Here is a 19,749-nt window from a genome sequence, read left to right on the forward strand (position 1 = left end):
CTAGATGGGTGACTTGGATGGCTTCAGTGCTGTCTCATAACATTTCTTCGCATCTCTTTGCTGCCCTTTGATTTCCATGACCCCCCACTTGGTTGGAAACTTGATTGATTGGTGATATGTTGAGGGCACTGCCTTCATTTTGTGGATCCATGGTCGTCCTAGGATGACGTTGTATGCTGATGGACAATCGACGACGTTGAACTTGGTCATCATGTTGACGCCTTCTGCGTATGTAGGCAGCGATATCTCTCCTACTGTCCGTAGTGCTTCTCCACTGAACCCTACCAGAACTGTTGATCTCCTTACGATGTTTTTCTCTTCTAATCCCATTTCTTGTAGTGCTTCCAAGAACAGTACGTTGGCTGAGCTTCCGTTGTCGACCAGTATCCTTTTGATCAATGCATTCCCTATTGGGAGCGATATTACCAACCCGTCGTGGTGCTCCCGCTGTGTATCTACAGAATCTGAGTCGTCGAAAGTGATAGCCATTGCGGTTAGGGACCTGTGTAGTGCGACCTCGTCTTCGGTTTGTCCCTCTTCTACGGTCTCAGATTCTCCCCTGTTAATTTTTTTAGCTGCAGAAGAGGTTAGTCCACAAATATCTGAACCACCGGAAATAACATTTACCACTTTATTGAACGGTGGTGGGTCTGGTCGCTCGCTGCTTGTCGTTGGGCCGGGCAGGGTGGTTTGCTCTTTGGAAAATGTTTCTTTTCCCTTGTCGCTCAATAGTTCTTTTAGATGCCCCCGTTTCAGGAGGTATGCGACTTCCTTTTTGAGGGATATGCATTCCTCGGTTGTGTGTCCGTTGTCGCGGTGGAAGTCGCACCATTTGCTCATGTCCTTCATGGAGTCCGGTCTGTCGTTCTTCCGGGGCCATCTGACTGTTCCACCTACATTTTGAAGGGCGTTCACCACACCTCCAATGTCGACGTTGAAGCCGTAGTCGGAGATGTTAGGGTGTTCGACGCGCTCGTTCCTGTAAACATTGTTAGTATCATAATACTGATTGACATTTTGTACCTGGTTTTGCCGAACATATGGTTGGTGTCGCCAATTGTTGTTCCTCGGGGTGTACGATCTTCTGTCGCTGCTGCCCCCTATCGATCGTTGAGATGCTGTTCGGATAACCTCGTCGTCTTCGATTCGCATCTGGGCGGTGGCCCTTGATCGCACCTCTTCGAAAGTTGCACAGGGGTATTTGGTTATTTCCCGGTATAGCTCCGAATTGGGGATGAGGCCTCTCTTGAATGCCTCAATAGCGGTCCTGACATCACAATTTTTTATACCAATTTTTTCACAATTAAAACGGTTAAAATAATCGCGTACCGACTCGGTTGGCCCTTGAACCAACCGATAGAGACCACTGGTTTGCTTTTCTAACTGGCGACTGCTGGCGAATTGTTGGTAGAAGGCGTTGATGAGATCAGACAAACAGGAGATGGATCTGGGGGGGACGTTCGTGAGCCATTCCAAAGCTGCTCCATCAAGGGTGCCGCCGAAAGATTTGCACATAACAGGTTCCACTAGGTCGTGCGGAATCCCGATCTGCCACATGCGCTGCTTGTAGAAGTTGACGTGCCTATAGGGGTCGGACGTCCCGTCGTACAGGGTGGTCCAGATTGGGAGCCGGAGTGTGTGCGGAACTGTCACTCTAGCGATCGCTTCGCAGAACGGCGACGTTGCATACCCGTCGGTCGGCTCGGTCTCCACTGGTGTAGGTGCCCCGGGGAACCTGGTCATTAACTTCATCAGGCGGGAATAGTGTTTCGTCATGCGTGCATCCATCTTGTTCAGGCGTTGGGTCACCGGATCGGGAGCTTCTTTGTCTTCTTCCTCACGGGTCTCCTCCTCATCGTCGGTCACATCTTCAAAGTCATCGGGCATCTCGAACGTTAGCTTTTTCGGCTTCCCACCTTTGTAGCGGGACTGGTGCTTGTTGCTCTTCACAGATTCGAGCTCTTTCTGGAGGGTTTCATTGGATGCCCTCTCTTGGGCTAGCTCGGCTTGGGCTTTCTCGTAAGCCGCTTTCATCTCTGCGATCGTCATCTCTCCAGTAGCCATGGTGACAGGGGTGCTTTTGTGTAAAACCTAGTTAATGTCCCCACAGACGGCGCCAAACTGTTTATGCCAAAATTCGTATGGAGACGACTTTCGGCTAGGATCGACACTAACTAAGCAAAGAATTAATAACACAAATAAAGGAGACACGACACCGAGAAGTGTTGACGCGGAAAACCCAGGAATAAGGTAAAAAACCGCGGATAGCTATGAGGCTATCAATCTACTAAGTATTCTATATGATTGTTTATGCTCTTCTTTTCTGAGAATTGATATCGAAGATCTAAAGTACAATGATGAACGCTAAAGACAGTTGATAGCTTAAGAGTTTAAGTGCTTGAGTGAATGTGTCTTCATCACGCCGTTCTTTATGCTTTTATATGCCAAATGCTAACGATTCTATTGGTTGGGAAGATCCCTGGAAGATAGGGATTCCTCCTTGGCCGTTGCTCACGTCTTCAACAAACTCCCTAATCTTCGGTCAAAGCTTGGACCTCTTCCCATCTTATGACGGCGTGGCCCATGTTGGGCTTCTGGGCTTGGAACTTGACCTATCTCCTCTTTGTCGCCAGAGCCTTGTCGCTGGTCTTACGTCGCCCAGGCTTTGTCGCCTGTCGCTTCACTCGACAGGCTCACTTGACACGACGCCACCTGCGACACGATGATACCTGGATGGCACGACAATATCAGACGTCAAAGCAGTTATGTCGTTAGTCCAATAAAGTGGGATAACATGTACCAACAGTTGCATCAATATGTAGTGTACGTGATATGGAGTACTAGAAATCAAACTAATTTATATTGCATATTGGAAGATGTTTTATATAGGAGTACTAGCTTTGAATTCATCAATTGGTCTCGGGTAAAAGTGGACGAGAATTTGGTCGCTCATACCTAGCTAGAACGGGATCAAACAAGTTTTGGGAGAACCATAATCCTTCTAAGGTGGCTATGTACTATGCATGTGTCCATAGACAATTTGTCCCATAATGAATAAATGACACTAAATCTTCCCCGAAAGGTAAAAAGACTAATTGCTTTGAAAGTAAAATTTAATTTTCTGATTATGCATAGAGATCATATATTTTATGTATGCCCCGAATCTATATCCTTGTTGAAGGATGTGATGTTTGGGTCATTATAATAGAATGACATATCTCATGATCTACTTATTAGATTGAGTTTCAGGTTGGAGGTGGAAACTTGGTTCTATAGATTGAGTTGATTTAGGTTGGAGTTGGAAGCTTGGTTCAATTGACTTCCAACGCATGAGTCACAAACTCGTTTTGGATGCGAAACGAGAGAGTTATGATTATTTTACGAGAAGTTGTCACGAAGCCAGGGAAGTTCGACCAAACCTATTTGAAATCCGACCAAACCTGCTTGATCCAATTGAGAAGAAAAGATGCAGTAGGTTCATGGTTTTAGTGGTTCGACCAAACCTGATCATGGTTAACAATGGTCTTAGATAATGGCTAGGTAGGGTGAATTGGAAGTTGTGGTAGCTAGTTTAAGTTTCCCTTGTTTGATGACTGCAACGTACATATGATGAACTTTTCCAAATTATCAAGATGTTACTGATGACTGCTCTAAGCTCATGATTCTTGACACGTATCACCAACGCCAATTATAGAAGCCATGTCTCATGTTTCGCAAAGAAAGATAGACAATATCGATCGGTCAAACTCGACTAAGTATATATGTGGTTTTTTTAGCATCATTGTAATTCATTAATCAAAGGTCATGTGTGTTATCGATAAGATAATGTCGAGGATAACACATTGATCCTAGATGATATATAGAATATTGTATAAGCTGTATAATACAACACGTCACTATATTTTCCCTCAATAATATTTTTCAGATAAGTTCCTTTGTAGAGAGTGGTACACCTAATTAAGATTGATAGTTTCCAAGGTATATATGTTAAATTGCCAATTGTAACAAATTAAACGTCATTGTGGTTTTAATTTCAATTCCTATTTCTCCATTGCAACATCTCTCTCTCTCGGTGGAGGAGGTCAAGGTATGGATAGAGGATTGTTCCACCGAAATTTTACCGTGTGCTTGCCGACAAGGCAATGATCGAATGAAGCTACACCATTGTTAATATTAAACCTAATATAGCAATGAGTTTCAGTTAGGGTATATTACTAGATACTCCCCCCGTCTCTTTTTGTTTTTTACGTTTCCTTTTTTGGTGTTTCAAAATAATCTTTACATTTCCTTTTATATTATCACATAAATGATTTAATATTCTATCAAAATTTGTACCCAATTATTATATTAACCAATTAAATCAATTTTCATTTAATCTCTCACACTTTTCCATAAAAACATTAACTTTTTCTCATTTTCCCCATATCAGAATTTTGATAAGAGTGAAAACATTGTAAATAAACGTAATTTTCCTCGTTTAAATGAAAAATTTAGAAGAATCTCAATGCACATTAATTAGTCGTTAAAACGCGTGCAAAATACCAAACGTAAAAAACAAAAAGAGACGGAGGGAGTATTTATTTAGGAGATATATATTATGTTATTGTATTCCTATTTTACGAGTTGTATTTTAGGGATAAATTTGTTAGTATATTGGTTTCTCCTATATTTGTTAGTAATATTCTAGTAATATTACAGAATAGGCGCAACAATGTAATTTCTGCTGGAAATTAACATTACAAGAATATGTATCTTTAACGACAACCTAATTACGACGGGTCAAAAATCCCGTCGCAAATGCCTTGTGCGACGGGGCTAACAACCAAACAATGACGGGAATAACCGTCGCAAATGTCTTTTACGACGGCCCCCTTTTATGACGGGTTCGCGACAGGAAATCCCGTCGTTAATCAACGATTATTGGTCTTTCGCGACGAGATTTCTCGTCGTTAAAAGTACAATTTTTTGTAGTGTTAGGAGGAAATAGAAGCCCACTAGCATAGCCCAAGTGAGTTCCATCCTAAAATCAATTGGCAATAAGAGGAGTAGTCTACTAAGGTTATAAAATAAAAACTATTGCTTTATTTTCTATGTGGGACTCACACTAACTTTCTAACAATTTCAAATTCAAACCCCTATTTTTCAAGGATGGAAGAGAAACAAGAAATTTTAAGTGCGCAAAGAGATAATGTACTGCAGAAGATTTAAATTTAGAAGTAACACTAATCCAAAAGATCATAATTCATAAAGGACAGACTTAACACATAACAAACCACATCCAAAAATTACTCCGTACTAGTTTTCAGTTTTGACGGTGGTGGTACTAATCAAAAGCTTGTAACCAATAAGATAGTTAGCAACAGCATCATTGATGGTGTTCTTCACCATTTTCTCAGTCAGCACCTTCAGATTCCTCGAATCAACTTCAACTTCAGTTCCAGATCCACTTGGCGGTCCATCATATTTCACTAAACCGACTTCCCGGACTATATCTTCCATAGTTGATTTAGTGAGACCTGGCTTCTTCAGAAACCTTGCTGCTAATTCGCCTGCTTCGATAATAAGTGAATTCCACAATATTTGTGGATAATGAGCTTTTCCCCCTTCATTTGACAAAAATGAAGTGTTGTGGAAATACTTATCGAACAACACAACAGGTCCAACAAAACAAATATTGGCATTATCCTTGATAAAATTGTACACTGATATTGGGAAATCAATATAATCATTATACAACTGGATAACCAAGGAAAAGTTACTTGCGTGAAGGGTTAGTAGCAGATTTCTGCCCAAAACTGAACCTGTTGAAAGAGATTTCGTTTTAATATCGACCCCTACAACTTTGACATTGTTACGTTGTATGTAAGAAAGGAACTTGCTGATTTGGGTGTTGGTGTTAGTTGCGGATTCTTGTGTATCGACAATCACAGTCACAGCAGTGCCATGAATATTGATGTTATTATAAGTTGCCATCTTTGTATGGTACATATCGGGTATGGCATTCATATTTTCAGAGATACAATCGAAAATGGAAAATGGGACTTTAATTTCGGAGTATATCTACCAATATTTGTAAGAGGTTGCGATTGTTTTAACTTCTGGAATTTGAATAATCGCCGAAAGGAAAACGTTATGTCAATAAATAAAGGAGATCGATTAATTGGACGATGGAAAAACTCAACTTCGGGAAATTGTTAAACTTTGGAAATCGTAGCATTTTCAGTAGTTTGACCAGCGTAATTATTTACCCTTCCTATGTTCTTGACTTCTTGAGTAGATCTAAGAATATAGCCGATTGGCTTCATGGGACTACGTGTGGACTCCACACTACACCCTACACACATTATTTGGTCAAGAAGTAGTGTGTAGCCCGGGCGATGCCCCGATCGGTACATTGAATAGTTAAAATTTTAGATTTTTCTTGAGCTCAATATTTGACGAAATGCATGTATACCTTAAAGTGAAAAACGTCAATTAAGTTTGTCAACTACACAGACACACTACGTCATTTATCATGCCAAGTAATTTTTCAATTAGATCATCTTACAATTGTATAATTTGTTTTCTAGTGCAACTAAGTGCTTCAAATTAATAACACCAAATTAGATATAAGCAGCCACGCAAGGTATTTCTATAGTTGATGCTTATGAGATTCATGACATCATGTTTCTTCATAGTTGTCCTAATTATTTATTTTTATTTTTTTCAAAATATTCCATGGAAAATAAAAAATCAAATAAAAATTTAGTTGGTTTAGACTTCATGTTAAATTTTATTTATAAATTAATGTGAAGAAATAATCCACAATTGGTGGTTGGTTAAGATGGTAATGAGAATTATCATTCAAACATGAGGTATAGAGTTCGAACCTTATTGTATTGATTTTTGGTTATCCATGAGGACCATGACATGACATACCACTTGGTAGTGAATGATGTGGCGTCAAGGGTAGAGTACTATGTGACACATAGACGTTTTCAAAACGCCTTTTAATATATTAGTATAGATTTGGAAGGTTTACTATATTCACATTAACATGTTTACCACTAAATATTTATTTAAAATTTTCACTAATCTTATTTATTTGCATCTTTCTCTTTATTATGATTTTAAAAAATTTCAAACTCTACCCTCCATTAGTCAAATTCGATAGGGCTTTTTTCCCCGTTCTTTTTATTTTGTTGTTCTTTTCTTTAATTTTGTTTGTTTTTTTAGGGTTTTAATAATACTCCCTCCTTATGTGAGGAACTGTTCTTCCTTGAAATACAGAGTTTTTCTTCTCCTTTTAGAAAATCCGAAATTTCTGATGTATAAGGGCAAAATAATTTTTAATTTTGCATGAGAAATTGATTCTGTTATAACAGATGCAAATAAAAATTAAATAACGTAATAAAAAACAGAGATTTAACGTGGTTCACTAACAATGTGTTAGCTACGTCCACATGCAGAGGGGAGGAAATTTTTATTGATCTTGAGGAGTACAGATTACATAATACAACTAGGTTATGACCTAGAGATCGAGTTTATATAGTACTCTCTAGACAGATGCGGAAAATCCCAGAAAATAGGCCCAAAACAGATAACCCTAGTCCAGAATAACAGATACCGTAAAGTTAGGGGGCAATACCGAACTCCTAAACCAGGGGCGTCGCCCCTGAACCTCGACTCGCTGACTGGTCAGTGAGATCCTCGTGCTGGGGCTTTGTAGTAAGGGGTTTAACCGATTCAAGACATTATTCTAACATATTCAACTATAAAAGTCACTAATTTATGTTCTAAATCATATCTTGGAGACCTTGAAAAGTGAAATGGAGCAAACGACGAGGAACAAAGGGAATAAAATAAAGACATGAAATATGATCGCCAAGTTGTGAACCGGCCACGTACCTTGGTATGTTTGAAATCCCAACTACTTTTGCAATGTTAGTAAAGCTCGACTCAATATCTAGTTTTGTTTAGCATTATTATTAATTCATTAATCAAAAGTCATATGGTTTTAGGTAAGATAAATTTGTTCATAGTGTGTGTCACATATCTAATTAGTCGGCCGAAAATAACCTGTTTTTTGTAGTGGTAAGGGAATTTACTAATATATATTTCCTAAAACAATGGCATGTATAGATTAATTATATGTAATAATGTAATAAGATCATCTCCAACAGTTATAACTAGGGATTATCTTGAAATTTATAAAAGTTTCAAGTTAATAGCTAAACTATTGGATTGAAAATAGTAAATTAGCTTGGCCAGTGGAGTGACTACTCGTATATCATTTAACGTACGTACCATTGGAGTGCTCTTATACAAATCCTTTTATAGAATAGAAGAAAAACAAGAAATTAGTATGAAGTACCCAAAGAGATGATGCGCAGAATTGATTAAAATTAGAAGTAATACCCAGGAAACGCATTTTCAAAGAACATCATAACTCATAAACCACGTCCAACATACATGAATTTAAACAAGTACTCCGTACTACGCACTAGCTTCAGTTTTCACAGTGGTGGTACCAAAAAGCTTGCAAACAATGAGGTAGTTAGCAACAGCATCATTGATTGTATTCTTCACCATTTCCTCTGTTAACACCATCATATTCTTCGAATCAACTTCAACTTCAGTTCCAGATCCATTTGGTGGTCCATCATACTGTACTAAACCGACTTCCCGGGCTATGTTATCAATTGTTGATGTAGTTAGACATGGCTTCTTCAGAAACCTTGCTGCCAATTCACCTGCTCCGACTATCAGTGATTTCCAGGATATTTCTTGTCATTGCTTTTGATAATAAATATACTGGAAATGTGTTTGGAGCAACTGAGGAGATCCAACGAAGCATATATTCGCGCTATTCTTCAGAAAAAGGTACACTGATGTAGGGAAACTACTATTACTATCCAAGTGAATAACCAAGGAACGGTTACTTGCGTAAAGTGCTAGTAGCAAATTTCTGTCCCGAATCGAACCTGTTTTGACTGCTTTCTTTTTAACATCAACACCTACAACTTTGACATTATTACTTTCTACTCCCTCCGTCCCATAATATAGTGCCCCGTTTGACCAAAATCACAGTTATTAAGGTAAAGTATAACATTGATAATAAAAACAATAATTATTTGTTTTTTCAAGATAAAGTACATGTTAGTTGGCTTTTATGGAGAGAAATTAGAGATTAAAGGTGAGTACATAATAAATAGGCCTAAAAAAGACAAAAATCAAGCACATGGGTTGAATAAAAGTCAAAAAATACAATTTTCAAAGTAAAAATTAATGGTTTAAAATAGAAATAGGCACATCATTTAGGGACACCATTTTAGGAAAACAGGCACACAGAAGTCGTTGATTCGGGTTTCGGTAATACTTGCAGATTCTTGTGTATCTACAATCACAGTTACAACAGCACCATGAATATTGATGTTATTATAAGTTCCCATCTTTGTAAGGAAACTATCAGGGATAACACTCATATTAGTGGGGAAATGATAAATCCAAGGAAGAATTTCACTTCTTCCAAGGAAATCACCTTTAAAAAAATGTGGATTTTCTTGGAAGAAGTAAAATTTTCCTTGGATTTATCACTTCCCATATTAGTGGGGTGGGGGATATCTTTCAAAGATAAAATGGAGTATGAACTATAATTCGGAGTATATCTGTCAATATTTATAGGGGTTGTGATCGTTTTAACTTCCGAATGTGAATAATCGCCGAAATGAAAACATTACGTCATCCGGTCAAGAGATTGATTAATGGGAAGATGGAAAATCTCGACTTTGGGAAATTGTTAAACGTTGGAAAGCGTAGCATTTTTAGTTTGACTAGCTTAGCATTTTTAGTTTGACTAGCGTAATTGTTAACCCTTCCTATGTTCTTTGGGTTTATCTAGGAATATAGCCGATTGGACTCAGTGAGAGATGGCTACTGGGTCGGGTTTGGCCCAGTCCATCCTGACACGATCTATAGGGGATTACTGGGTCATGTTAAGGTCTGTCGGACCTACTTATAACCCATGACACATGCAACCCGTCCAGCTCGGATATTCTTTTGGTGTTGTGGGTCGACTTTTTTCAACACAACCCATTTCGACCCACCCATCGGACCTGACACAATCTACCAGACACACGAACCCAACCCACCGAATCCATTCTAATTTAAACAATTTTGCGTGTTCAAAATGCTAATAAATTCTAATTTTATTGTTTAAATATAAATTGACCACACAAGAATTAATTAATTTAAGATCATACAAATTTGTAATTTTTTAACGCTTAAGTAATCGTTCAAACCCACATGACCCACACCAGTTCCTAAAACTCATTAAACGCACCAAAACCAAATAACCCATCGGAATCACATATGTCATAACCCACCAAACCCATTGGACCCACCCGACCCGCAAAACCCACCTCGAACCACAACCCACGTAACCCACGATCTATCACGTGTTGTGTCCATTTTCCAACACAACTCACGACTCGACCCACCCTACTTTAACTGATGCGGGTCGTGTGTCAACTATCCCCGACCCACGACCCACCCAAATCGCCACGTTGGCCATCTCTAGCGTCATGGGACTACTTGCGGACTCCACACCACACATACTACTTATGACACATTCACATGTTTATATTTAATTAATAACAAGAATGGACTATCTACGTTTTAAATTACAATAATGATTTAATATTCCAATGAAAAAATGTGAGAAAATAAATATCCTAATGAATTTAATTGGTTAAAATAATCCTAGGAAACAAATTTAGATTCAATAATAAGTCATTTATGTGATAATATAAATGGAAAAATAAAACATGAAATTAGACACCCGAAATTAAATACGTAAAGAACACAAAGGGACAGAGGGACTAACAAAATTGTAGAGTATTAATTAAAGACATGGATTTCCATTATTGGGGATCATTCGTTATACATGTATTGTGGGCTGAAGTTGTGTTCTAATCGACCTATTTTATCTAGATTTATATTTTATTGAAATTATTTTATCTGAAATAAATAAACTCATTTATATGTTAAAATGTATTTAAAAACATATATTTTCTAAACTTATCTTAATTATAGATAACTGAACTTATCGGAAGTATGAACTATTATGTAGAAAGACAAAAAACATACACAAATTCTTATTTACAATGGGTGTACAATAAATATTGTACACCAAAATAAAAGTTAACCCAAAATGCTTAAAAGTTAAGCTTATATATGTAAAAGTTATCTATAAACATATTTTTTCATCCTTAATCTCAGACATCAAACACATCATCGATCAATAGAAAATTTGGAAGTTTAATAAACAGCAACGATCATCGATCAAACGTAATGGAATTAAGTTCATTCAGAATTCAAAAGTAAATACCAAACCAGATTAATTATACTAATATCCAGCAAAACAAAATTCGGAGAAATCATGCATTGAAGACAAAATAAACCATATCCACTTCAATTGAGCTTGGTGTTCAGAAGCTTGGAACCAATAAGGTAGTTAGCAACAACATCATTGATGGTGTTCTTCACCATTTCCTCAGTCAACACCATTTTATTCTTCGAATCAACTTCAACTTCAGTTCCAGACCCAGTTTTTTTTTTTTTTTTTTGGGTAGAAAGAGTTACTTAATCCATTACTTTAGCAGAAAATTTACAAGGCATCATAGTTTCAGATAGTTTCCACTCAGGGTGGAGCAAAATTACAGCCATCCACTTCATGTGGCACAAAAATGCAGCCATCTATGGCGCAACCGGGATTAGATTGTAATGTTTCCAAAAAAGAAATATCATTGTTTTCAGAAATAGTATCAGCTTTGTTAGGGGGGGTGTAGACTAACTCCTCGATGCGACAGATTCAGCAGCCTCCTTGCCTTCCTTGCCACATGGTCCACTTCCTTCATCAGTTCTCGCCTTCTTGATTGCAAAACCAGGTTTCTTTGGCTTCTTAGGACATCCCTGCATTTTCCATATATGTTAGAAAGCCATGTGGTTGGAGTTGTTTCCTCGCCTATGCTATCAACTGCCACCTTACAATCTGATATTACCACCGTGTCCTCCCACTTATTGACATCAACCCAAGAGAGAGCTAACAAGATTGTTTGTGTTTCAGCCGTTGTAGCTGACACTGTTGTTGTGGTACCAGCAACTCCATCTATATACATGTTGTTCTTATCCCTGCAGACAATTGCATAGGAAGCAAGCAAAGAGATAGAGCAAAAGGTAGCATCCACTTTAACTATATACCTTACATGGGAAGGGCTTTGAACAGTATGCATTGGCCTAGTGGGGGTGGGTTTAGGTATTTCAGTTTTGGCAAATTCTTTGGTCAAAGAGATTGTTTGAGTGACCCAGGATTCAATGGGCTTAGATTCTTTCTGGAAAACCCACATGTTTCTTCTCAACCACATTCTCCAAATACAGAAGATAAAAACAGTTGCATGTTCTATATCTAGCTCATCTACATTTTTACTTTCAAAAACATTTTCCATGAAAATCTGAGTTAGTGCATCTAACTTTGGGGATAAACTTGACTTTTGACCAAAACTCAACTGCCCTAGGGCAGCTGTAAAAAAATATGTTCTTGATCCTCTGGAGCATTAGGGCAAAATTTACATTGAGCATTGGGGATAATCTGTCTGCTAGCTAAATGGTAGGCAGTGGGCAGCCTATCCCATATGCAAAGCCAAATAAACATTTTAATTTTTGGGGGACATCTAGCTTTCCATATTGCATTCCATTTTTTGTCCTGAACTGATCTGGGAAATTGATTTTTCCAAATATGGTTGTAGGTTGTTTTTGAGTCAAAGTGAAGGCCTTGGGATAAGGTACAAAAAGGGGTGTCACAACCAAAGCTAGTTAGAGGTATAGCCTGAATCCAATTAGCTAGATCAGTGGGCAACTGAACAGCTAGTTCATTCAATTTTCACTGGCCGTTTTGGATGATTGAGTCTAGAGTTAATTCCTCCTCACCTCTACCAGCAATGATTGATCTCAGAGATCCTTTCCCAGTCCAGTTATCATTCCACAGATTAATCTGTTCCCCATTACCTATACACCACCCAGTGAGTTGGTTATACAGATTCCAGCCTTTATCCACATTTTGCCATATATGAGATCCAGTCTTAAAGGAGGCAGGAAAGACTCTATTGGACACATATTTTTCTCTCACTAAGTTGATGGCTAAGTTGTCAGCATTATTCATTTTCCAACAAAGTTTAGTCATGGCTACTTGGTTCATGATTAAAGCAGATCTGATTTCTAAACCACCTACTTCTTTTGCACTACACACCTTATCCCAAGCAACAAGATGGACTTTCCTGTTTTCTGATTCATTGCCCCACAGAAATCTTGCACAAGTTTGGTCAATCTCATGGAGAGTTTTCTTAGGGAGGGACAACACCTGCATGGAGTAGCTAGCAATAACAGATAGGGAGGATCTAATCAAAACTAACCTACCAGCTTTAGACAAGGATTTGGTTTTCCAAGAGTTCAGCTTTCCTCTTATATTTCTGCAGATATGAGCTAGTTGAGTTTGGGTTGGTCTCTTATCAGTGAGGGGAAAACCTAAGTAGGTTCCAAGATCAGGGCTTTGCTCTACTTGTAGTGCTAGAGTGAATAGATCCTTTTGGTCACCAGGGGTGTGTTGGGAAAAGTAAAGCTTACTTTGTGAGGTATTCATTTTCTGCCCTAAGCATTCCCAAAATTGGTCCAAAACCCTTTGCATGCTATGTAAGGTTTCCCTAGATGTATCCCCAAATAGAATTAGATCATCTGCAAACATAAGGTGTGTGATTGGGATTCCTCCTCTTTTGAGAAAGAAGGGTTTCCACTCCCCTTGATCTGAAGCCTCATAGATAAGGTCTGTGAGGTATTCCATACATATGATGAAGATATAAGGGGATATAGGGTCCCCTTGCCTAATTCCCCTAGAAGTTTAAAACTATTGGATGGTTTCCCATTCACTAGGATAGAAGTTTGGGGGGAGGCTATACATTCCATAATAAGGTCACAAGAACTCCTATCAAACCCTTTCCTAGCTAGGCAAAACCTAATGAAGTTCCAATCCAATCTATCATAGGCCTTCTCTAAGTCTATTTTCAATGCAAACCACCCCTTTTTTCCTTTCCTGTTTTTCATAGAGTGTAAAACTTCAGTGGCAGCTATGTAGTTGACATCACATCCCCTCCCAGGGAGGAAACTGTTTTGGTTAGGGGATATCATGTTCCTTAGGTGGGGTCTGATCCTATTTACTAACACTTTGGACACAATATTGTAATTTGCATTGCAAAGGCTAATGGGTCTGAACTGTTTAATGGTTTCAGGGTGCTCAGTTTTAGGGATGATGCAAATAACAGTTTCATTAACTTTCCCTGGGAACTTTTTAAATTGGATGACTTCATCCTCAAATTTGTGTATTTCTTTCCACATGACACCCCAATGTTGCTGGTACACATGGGCATGAAGACCATCTTTTCCTGGGGCTTTCAGAGGTCCTAACTCAAACACTGCTTTACCTACTTCTTCTACAGTTGTGGGGTGGTCTATTTTAATGCTACACATGTAATGGTGATTGGCACACACAGGGACAGTTGGTTCAGATGTGAAAAGAGTGTTAAAATAATTGACAATATGAAAGGTTAACTCCTCTCCTTCCACTTGCTGGCCCACTTCAGTATTAAGAGTAGTGATTCTATTTCTTCTCCTCCTAACAGTGACTGACTTATGGAAGAAACTTGTGTTTTGGTCCCCACAGGCTAACCAATTAGTTCTAGCTCTAGTCATCCAAAATTTTTCTTCCTGTTCAAGAATTAGATTTAGATCTTTTGAAAGCTCATCATTCAAGTCAAGAAGGTGTTTGTTGAGGGGTCTAGTTTCCAATGCTTTTTGGATGCCATCTATTCTAGCAGACAGATTTTTCTTTTTTTTGAAGAAGTTTCCAATGTTTTCTTTTGCCCAACAGGTCATCATTTTTGTCATATTAGTCAGTTTATCCACAAACTCAGCATTTAGAGTACTCCAGTTATCATCTACCATTTTTGCAAAACCTGGTTGAGAATACCACAGTGGTTCCATTTTAAAATCTTTTTCTGTTGGTTTAGCAACAATTCTTTCAGGGTTAGCAATTAATTTAATTGGGTTATGGTCCGAAGAGTCTCTTGGCAGGGTAGTAACTGTAGTAGTAGGGAAACGGTCAAGCCAATGCATATTGGTCCAAGCTCTATCCAATCTTTGGTAGATAGGCTTTTCTTTCCTTTTGTTATACCAAGTAAATCTACTTCCCACACAACCAGCATCAATAAGACCACATCTATCCATAGCATCAATATATTTATCTACCCTTTTCATTTTTACTGGACGACCTCCTAATTTTTCCGATTGGGACGTGACCTCATTAAAATCCCCCATTACCACCCATGGTATACTCATATGCGCAGCTAACTCAATTAAATCATGCCAAGTTTCCAGTCTACTCTTAAATTTAGTGCTAGCATATATAGCAGACAAAAAGAATTGATACTCAGGTTTAGTGTTTACCTCTACAATGCCATGAATAGCATGCTGGTCCGACCCAATCAATTTAAAATTGATTCAGGGGTCCCACATAACTACGATCCCTCCAGATAGCCCGTACGGTTCCGCCATAACATAGTTCTCGAAGGGGTTAGATTGCAGCTGAGGATGGTTTTGAGGATATGTTTGGTGTGGGCTTGGCTGGTTTTGGTTTCAGTCAAAATAATGACATCTGGGCGATGCTCAGTATACAGGTGGTAGAGGTTGGTTCTGAACCCTCGACGAGCCATACCCCTGCAATTCCAGCCAACAATAATCATTGGATCAGGTGTGTTGCGAGTTCTGGAGAACTCCTTGAACTTCTTCTGAGTCAGTGGATCTATCTTGTCGATGAAATCCCTGCTCCTCATGCTCCATAGCTCCTTCTTCCTTGCCACAAATTCCAACTCCGCTTCCCAAATTTCCTGCTCTATCTCCTTCACTAGATATGTCTTGATCTCCACCTGAGGGAAGCTCTCTGTTGTTGATATGACCATCAGGCCATTGGTCGTGGCTCCCACCGTTCCTCTCAGTGGGGATCTGGATGACAATTGCCATGTCTTTCGCAATTGAGGGAAGATCGGTATAGGGTCGTGCATAAACTCCAGTTCCCTTGGTATTATCAGCTGTCCCATTTTTGCTTCTGCACTTGTCATCCACCATCTGACGAACATCTCCAGGATCGGGCATAGGGCTTTCATTGTATTCAGATCTGGGAGATGCACAGGATACATCGAACCACCTTTTTTTGGAGCCATGAACATGTCCTGGTATGGTGTCTCCGCTGCTTGAGGGTTGAGTACAAAAGACCTTATCTTCGCCGCGCTGACCATGAACCACTTGGAGGGGGTTTTGAGATAAAAATTCATATCGTTGACATGAATTTCCGGGAAGGTTGGGATCGGTGCTTCTTTGCAGACATAATGGTTGGGAATGTGATCGCCGGTGTCCTCCATAACTGGGATTGGGTATTCCAGAGGGAGTGGTTGAAAGGGTAGGGTGAAGTTGGGATTGGGGTCTTGCGACTCTTGAAGTATCTGGCTATGTATGAAGGTGGTTTGGAGAAATTGTTGTCCTCCGACGACTCGTCGCTGAAGTCGAACATGTCGGAGTCCAGATCGCTCGAATCCAAGTCGATCGACATTTTCAGTTTGAGAGTGAGTGGGTGAAGAAGGGAGAGAGATGGAAGATGGATTGGTGTTCAGATTGGAGGAGAGAGAGTGGGCTTTTGTAACTGTGGGGGGTTGAGAGAGGAAAGTGAAGGGTTTTGACTGATTAATGTTTTTATTGATTATGGGGAAGGTGGATGGTGTTTTGGCTGATGGGGTATTGATTGGTGTACTTTTCGGTGATTGAATTTCCACCGTTGGATTAGGATTAGGTTTTTGGATGGTTGATGTCTCTTCTAGAGTCTTCTCTTTCTTGCCGTTTCTTCCGCTCTTTTGGCCTGCTTTGCCTTCTTTGTTTTGGGCCCTGTTGTTCCTAAGTTTTGGTTGATGACACACACATATTGCAAACTTCCTGATTATGGTTGCTAAATGACTTTGAACAGGTAAATGCCCAAGTTTCTATTAGGATAGGAACTTGAATAAGCTGGTGAAGTTCCTGATGTACACTTGGAACAGTCACTGGAGTTCCAGAGCTGGAAGTTGTATTTGTTCCAGTTTGAAGTCACAAGAGGAGCAACACAGTCACATATCAAGAGTTCCGAATATCCACAAGAACTATTACAGACTCATGGCAACGAGTTCCTATTTAAACAAAAGAGGAACTCATTATTGTTCCTGAGCTGGAACAAGTGAAGCTTCAGAGTTGAATGCCTCACCAAAGGAAAGACATATATGTCTAGGTAGTTTATCTTGCTTAGACTATATGTAATATATTAATATGCTAAGTAGTATATAAGGAACTAGAGGAACTTGGATTACTCGTGTGTTTTTGTCAAAAATATCAAGCAACACAGTTTTAAGGAAAACACTTTTAAATAAAATATCTTTTCCTATTTAATAAGAATAAGATTTTCATCACATTCTGTTACTTAAATAAAAACAGTTTTTATCTTCCTAAAACTTCTCCTATTTATTTTGACAAAATAAATAAACATTTTTCAGTGATTGACATAGTCTTAAACACGTCCAGCAGTTGAGGAAGTTGTGTGGGAAGTGGTCTCCCCTTGTTCCTCAAGTCTAGGGACGTGAAAATCAAAGTGTCAGTTGTTGGCAGTTGAGTTTTTGAAGGGAACAAACCCTAAGGACAAAACTCTATATAAGGCCAAGAAGTTTTCTGAAAAAAAATACACAAACTTTCTAAGAGTTCTTGCTTTCCTAAAAACGCATTGTCAAAGATTTTTCTAAAAACAGTTTGTGTCCTAGTTAATCCTAAGTTCCTAAGTGACATATATACACAAAAGCAACATTAATATCTAGAGTTATCCAAACACGAATTGTATTTGGTATTAGTAAGGATAGAGTTATCTTGTTGAGACTTAGAGTTTAAGTCTGAGAGAGAGAAGTGAAAGAGCTGTAATCAGAGTAGATTACTGTGAGGAACACAAGTTTGAGAGGAACTTGTGTTGGAGAGATTATTGTAATCGAGGCATTACTATAATAAAAGAATTCTCTTCTTGATTAGTGTCAAGAAGTTTTCACAATTGTTGTTATTGTCTTCTCTATTCTCAGTTCCTTGATTGTTTCTTAAGTTCCGCAAGAAACTTTATCAAAGTTCTAATTACAATTCACCCCCCCCTCTTGTGCGTGTTCCTACTGGAATAACAGTTGGTATCAGAGCCAGTACTCACTAAAACACAGGAAACCCTGTTTGAGTCAAGTTCCTGAAAGTATGAACTCACAAGAGAAACTGGAAGAAGGTTACTCGACACAAAGGCCACCTATGTTCAATGGCAAGTTCTACTCATACTGGAAGAATAGAATGGAGATATTCATCAAAGCTGAAAATTACCAAGTTTGGCGTGTAATTGAAGTTGGAGACTTCGAGGTAACAAAGACCAATGCTGAAAACGAGGTAGTTCCTAAACCAATGTCTGAATTTTCTAAAGAAGACTTTGATAAATATGAGATGAATGCCACACTACTACAAAAAAGGGCAAAGAGACCCTTCCAAATATACCTAAGAGACCTCCTTGGGACAGGTCTCTAACTCACAGGTCTCTTTGATAAAGAGACCCCTCATTAAAGGGGGTCTCTTATTAAGAAAGAAGAGACCCTTTATTATAGAAAGCGGGTCTATTTTCCTAGTGATTCAAAAACTAATTTAGTAGAGGAACAGACCCATCATCAGAGAAATGATGTCTCTTTGCTAAATAAAAGAGACCCATTATTAAAGAAAGGAGGTCTCTTCATTAAATAAACTCAGACCCCATATTGAAGAAAGGGGGTCTCTTCGCCATTTTAACATTATTTTATTTTGAAAACGGAGAGACCTAATTGTATAGATAACAGGTCTCTTATCAACTACATTTTAAATAAAAAAAATAGCATTAGCATACACGCCAAACGGGAAGCATCAATATATATATATATATATATATATATATATATATATATATATATATATATATATATATATATATATATATATATATATATATATATATAAAATTAGTATTAAGCACAATACTTTACAATAATTATTTAGATTTAAATACATAAAGTCTACATATACAATTAAACCTGGTAAAACTATGGCATTAAACCATTTCATACGACCACTTACACTTTCCCAAGTCGTCTTTATGCTCTGTCAAATATCACCCATATTCTAACATAACATGCTCCGACACAAGTATATAATACACAATCACGCCCTTGATCTTGTAAATATTAGTTTGTTGAGTAGGAATCAGGAGCTCGAAGAAACAACTACAAGAAAATTAAAGCAGGTGAGAGAGAGTCGAAGGATAAAATGAATATCACTAATTTACATGCCAAAATTATGCAGTACATGCAGAAACTCATATAAAAAAGCAGAACAAGACAAGCTGATCAAAACAAAAACTGCAAAACTGGTACTCAATTTTTTATTATGTATAAATCGATGGACAATCAAATTTACCACCTACTTTGAAAATCAGTTAGCTCGTGCTCTTTAGAAAGAAGCATAACACCAGTTAAGACGTCAAAAAATCAGTACATGAACTCAAATGCAGAACATAAAATTCAGTTCAAAATCGAACTACTGGTCAAA

The 19,749-nt window shown here is 38.4% G+C and overlaps 1 protein-coding gene across 1 annotated transcript; it reads right to left on the reverse strand.

Moving 5' to 3' along the window:
• Nucleotides 1-2,064, reverse strand: LOC110777670 (uncharacterized). Its single transcript, XM_056827649.1, has 2 exons — nucleotides 1,355-2,064; nucleotides 1-1,267 (listed from the first exon to the last, which is right to left on the reverse strand). The coding sequence occupies exons 1-2, from the start codon at nucleotides 2,062-2,064 to the stop codon at nucleotides 1-3; spliced, it is 1,977 nt and encodes a 658-aa protein (XP_056683627.1).
• Nucleotides 2,065-19,749: the final 17,685 nt, after the last annotated feature.

The sequence above is a fragment of the Spinacia oleracea genome, chromosome 4 (genome assembly GCF_020520425.1).
Source record: "Spinacia oleracea cultivar Varoflay chromosome 4, BTI_SOV_V1, whole genome shotgun sequence".
Taxonomy (NCBI): Eukaryota; Viridiplantae; Streptophyta; class Magnoliopsida; order Caryophyllales; family Amaranthaceae; genus Spinacia; species Spinacia oleracea.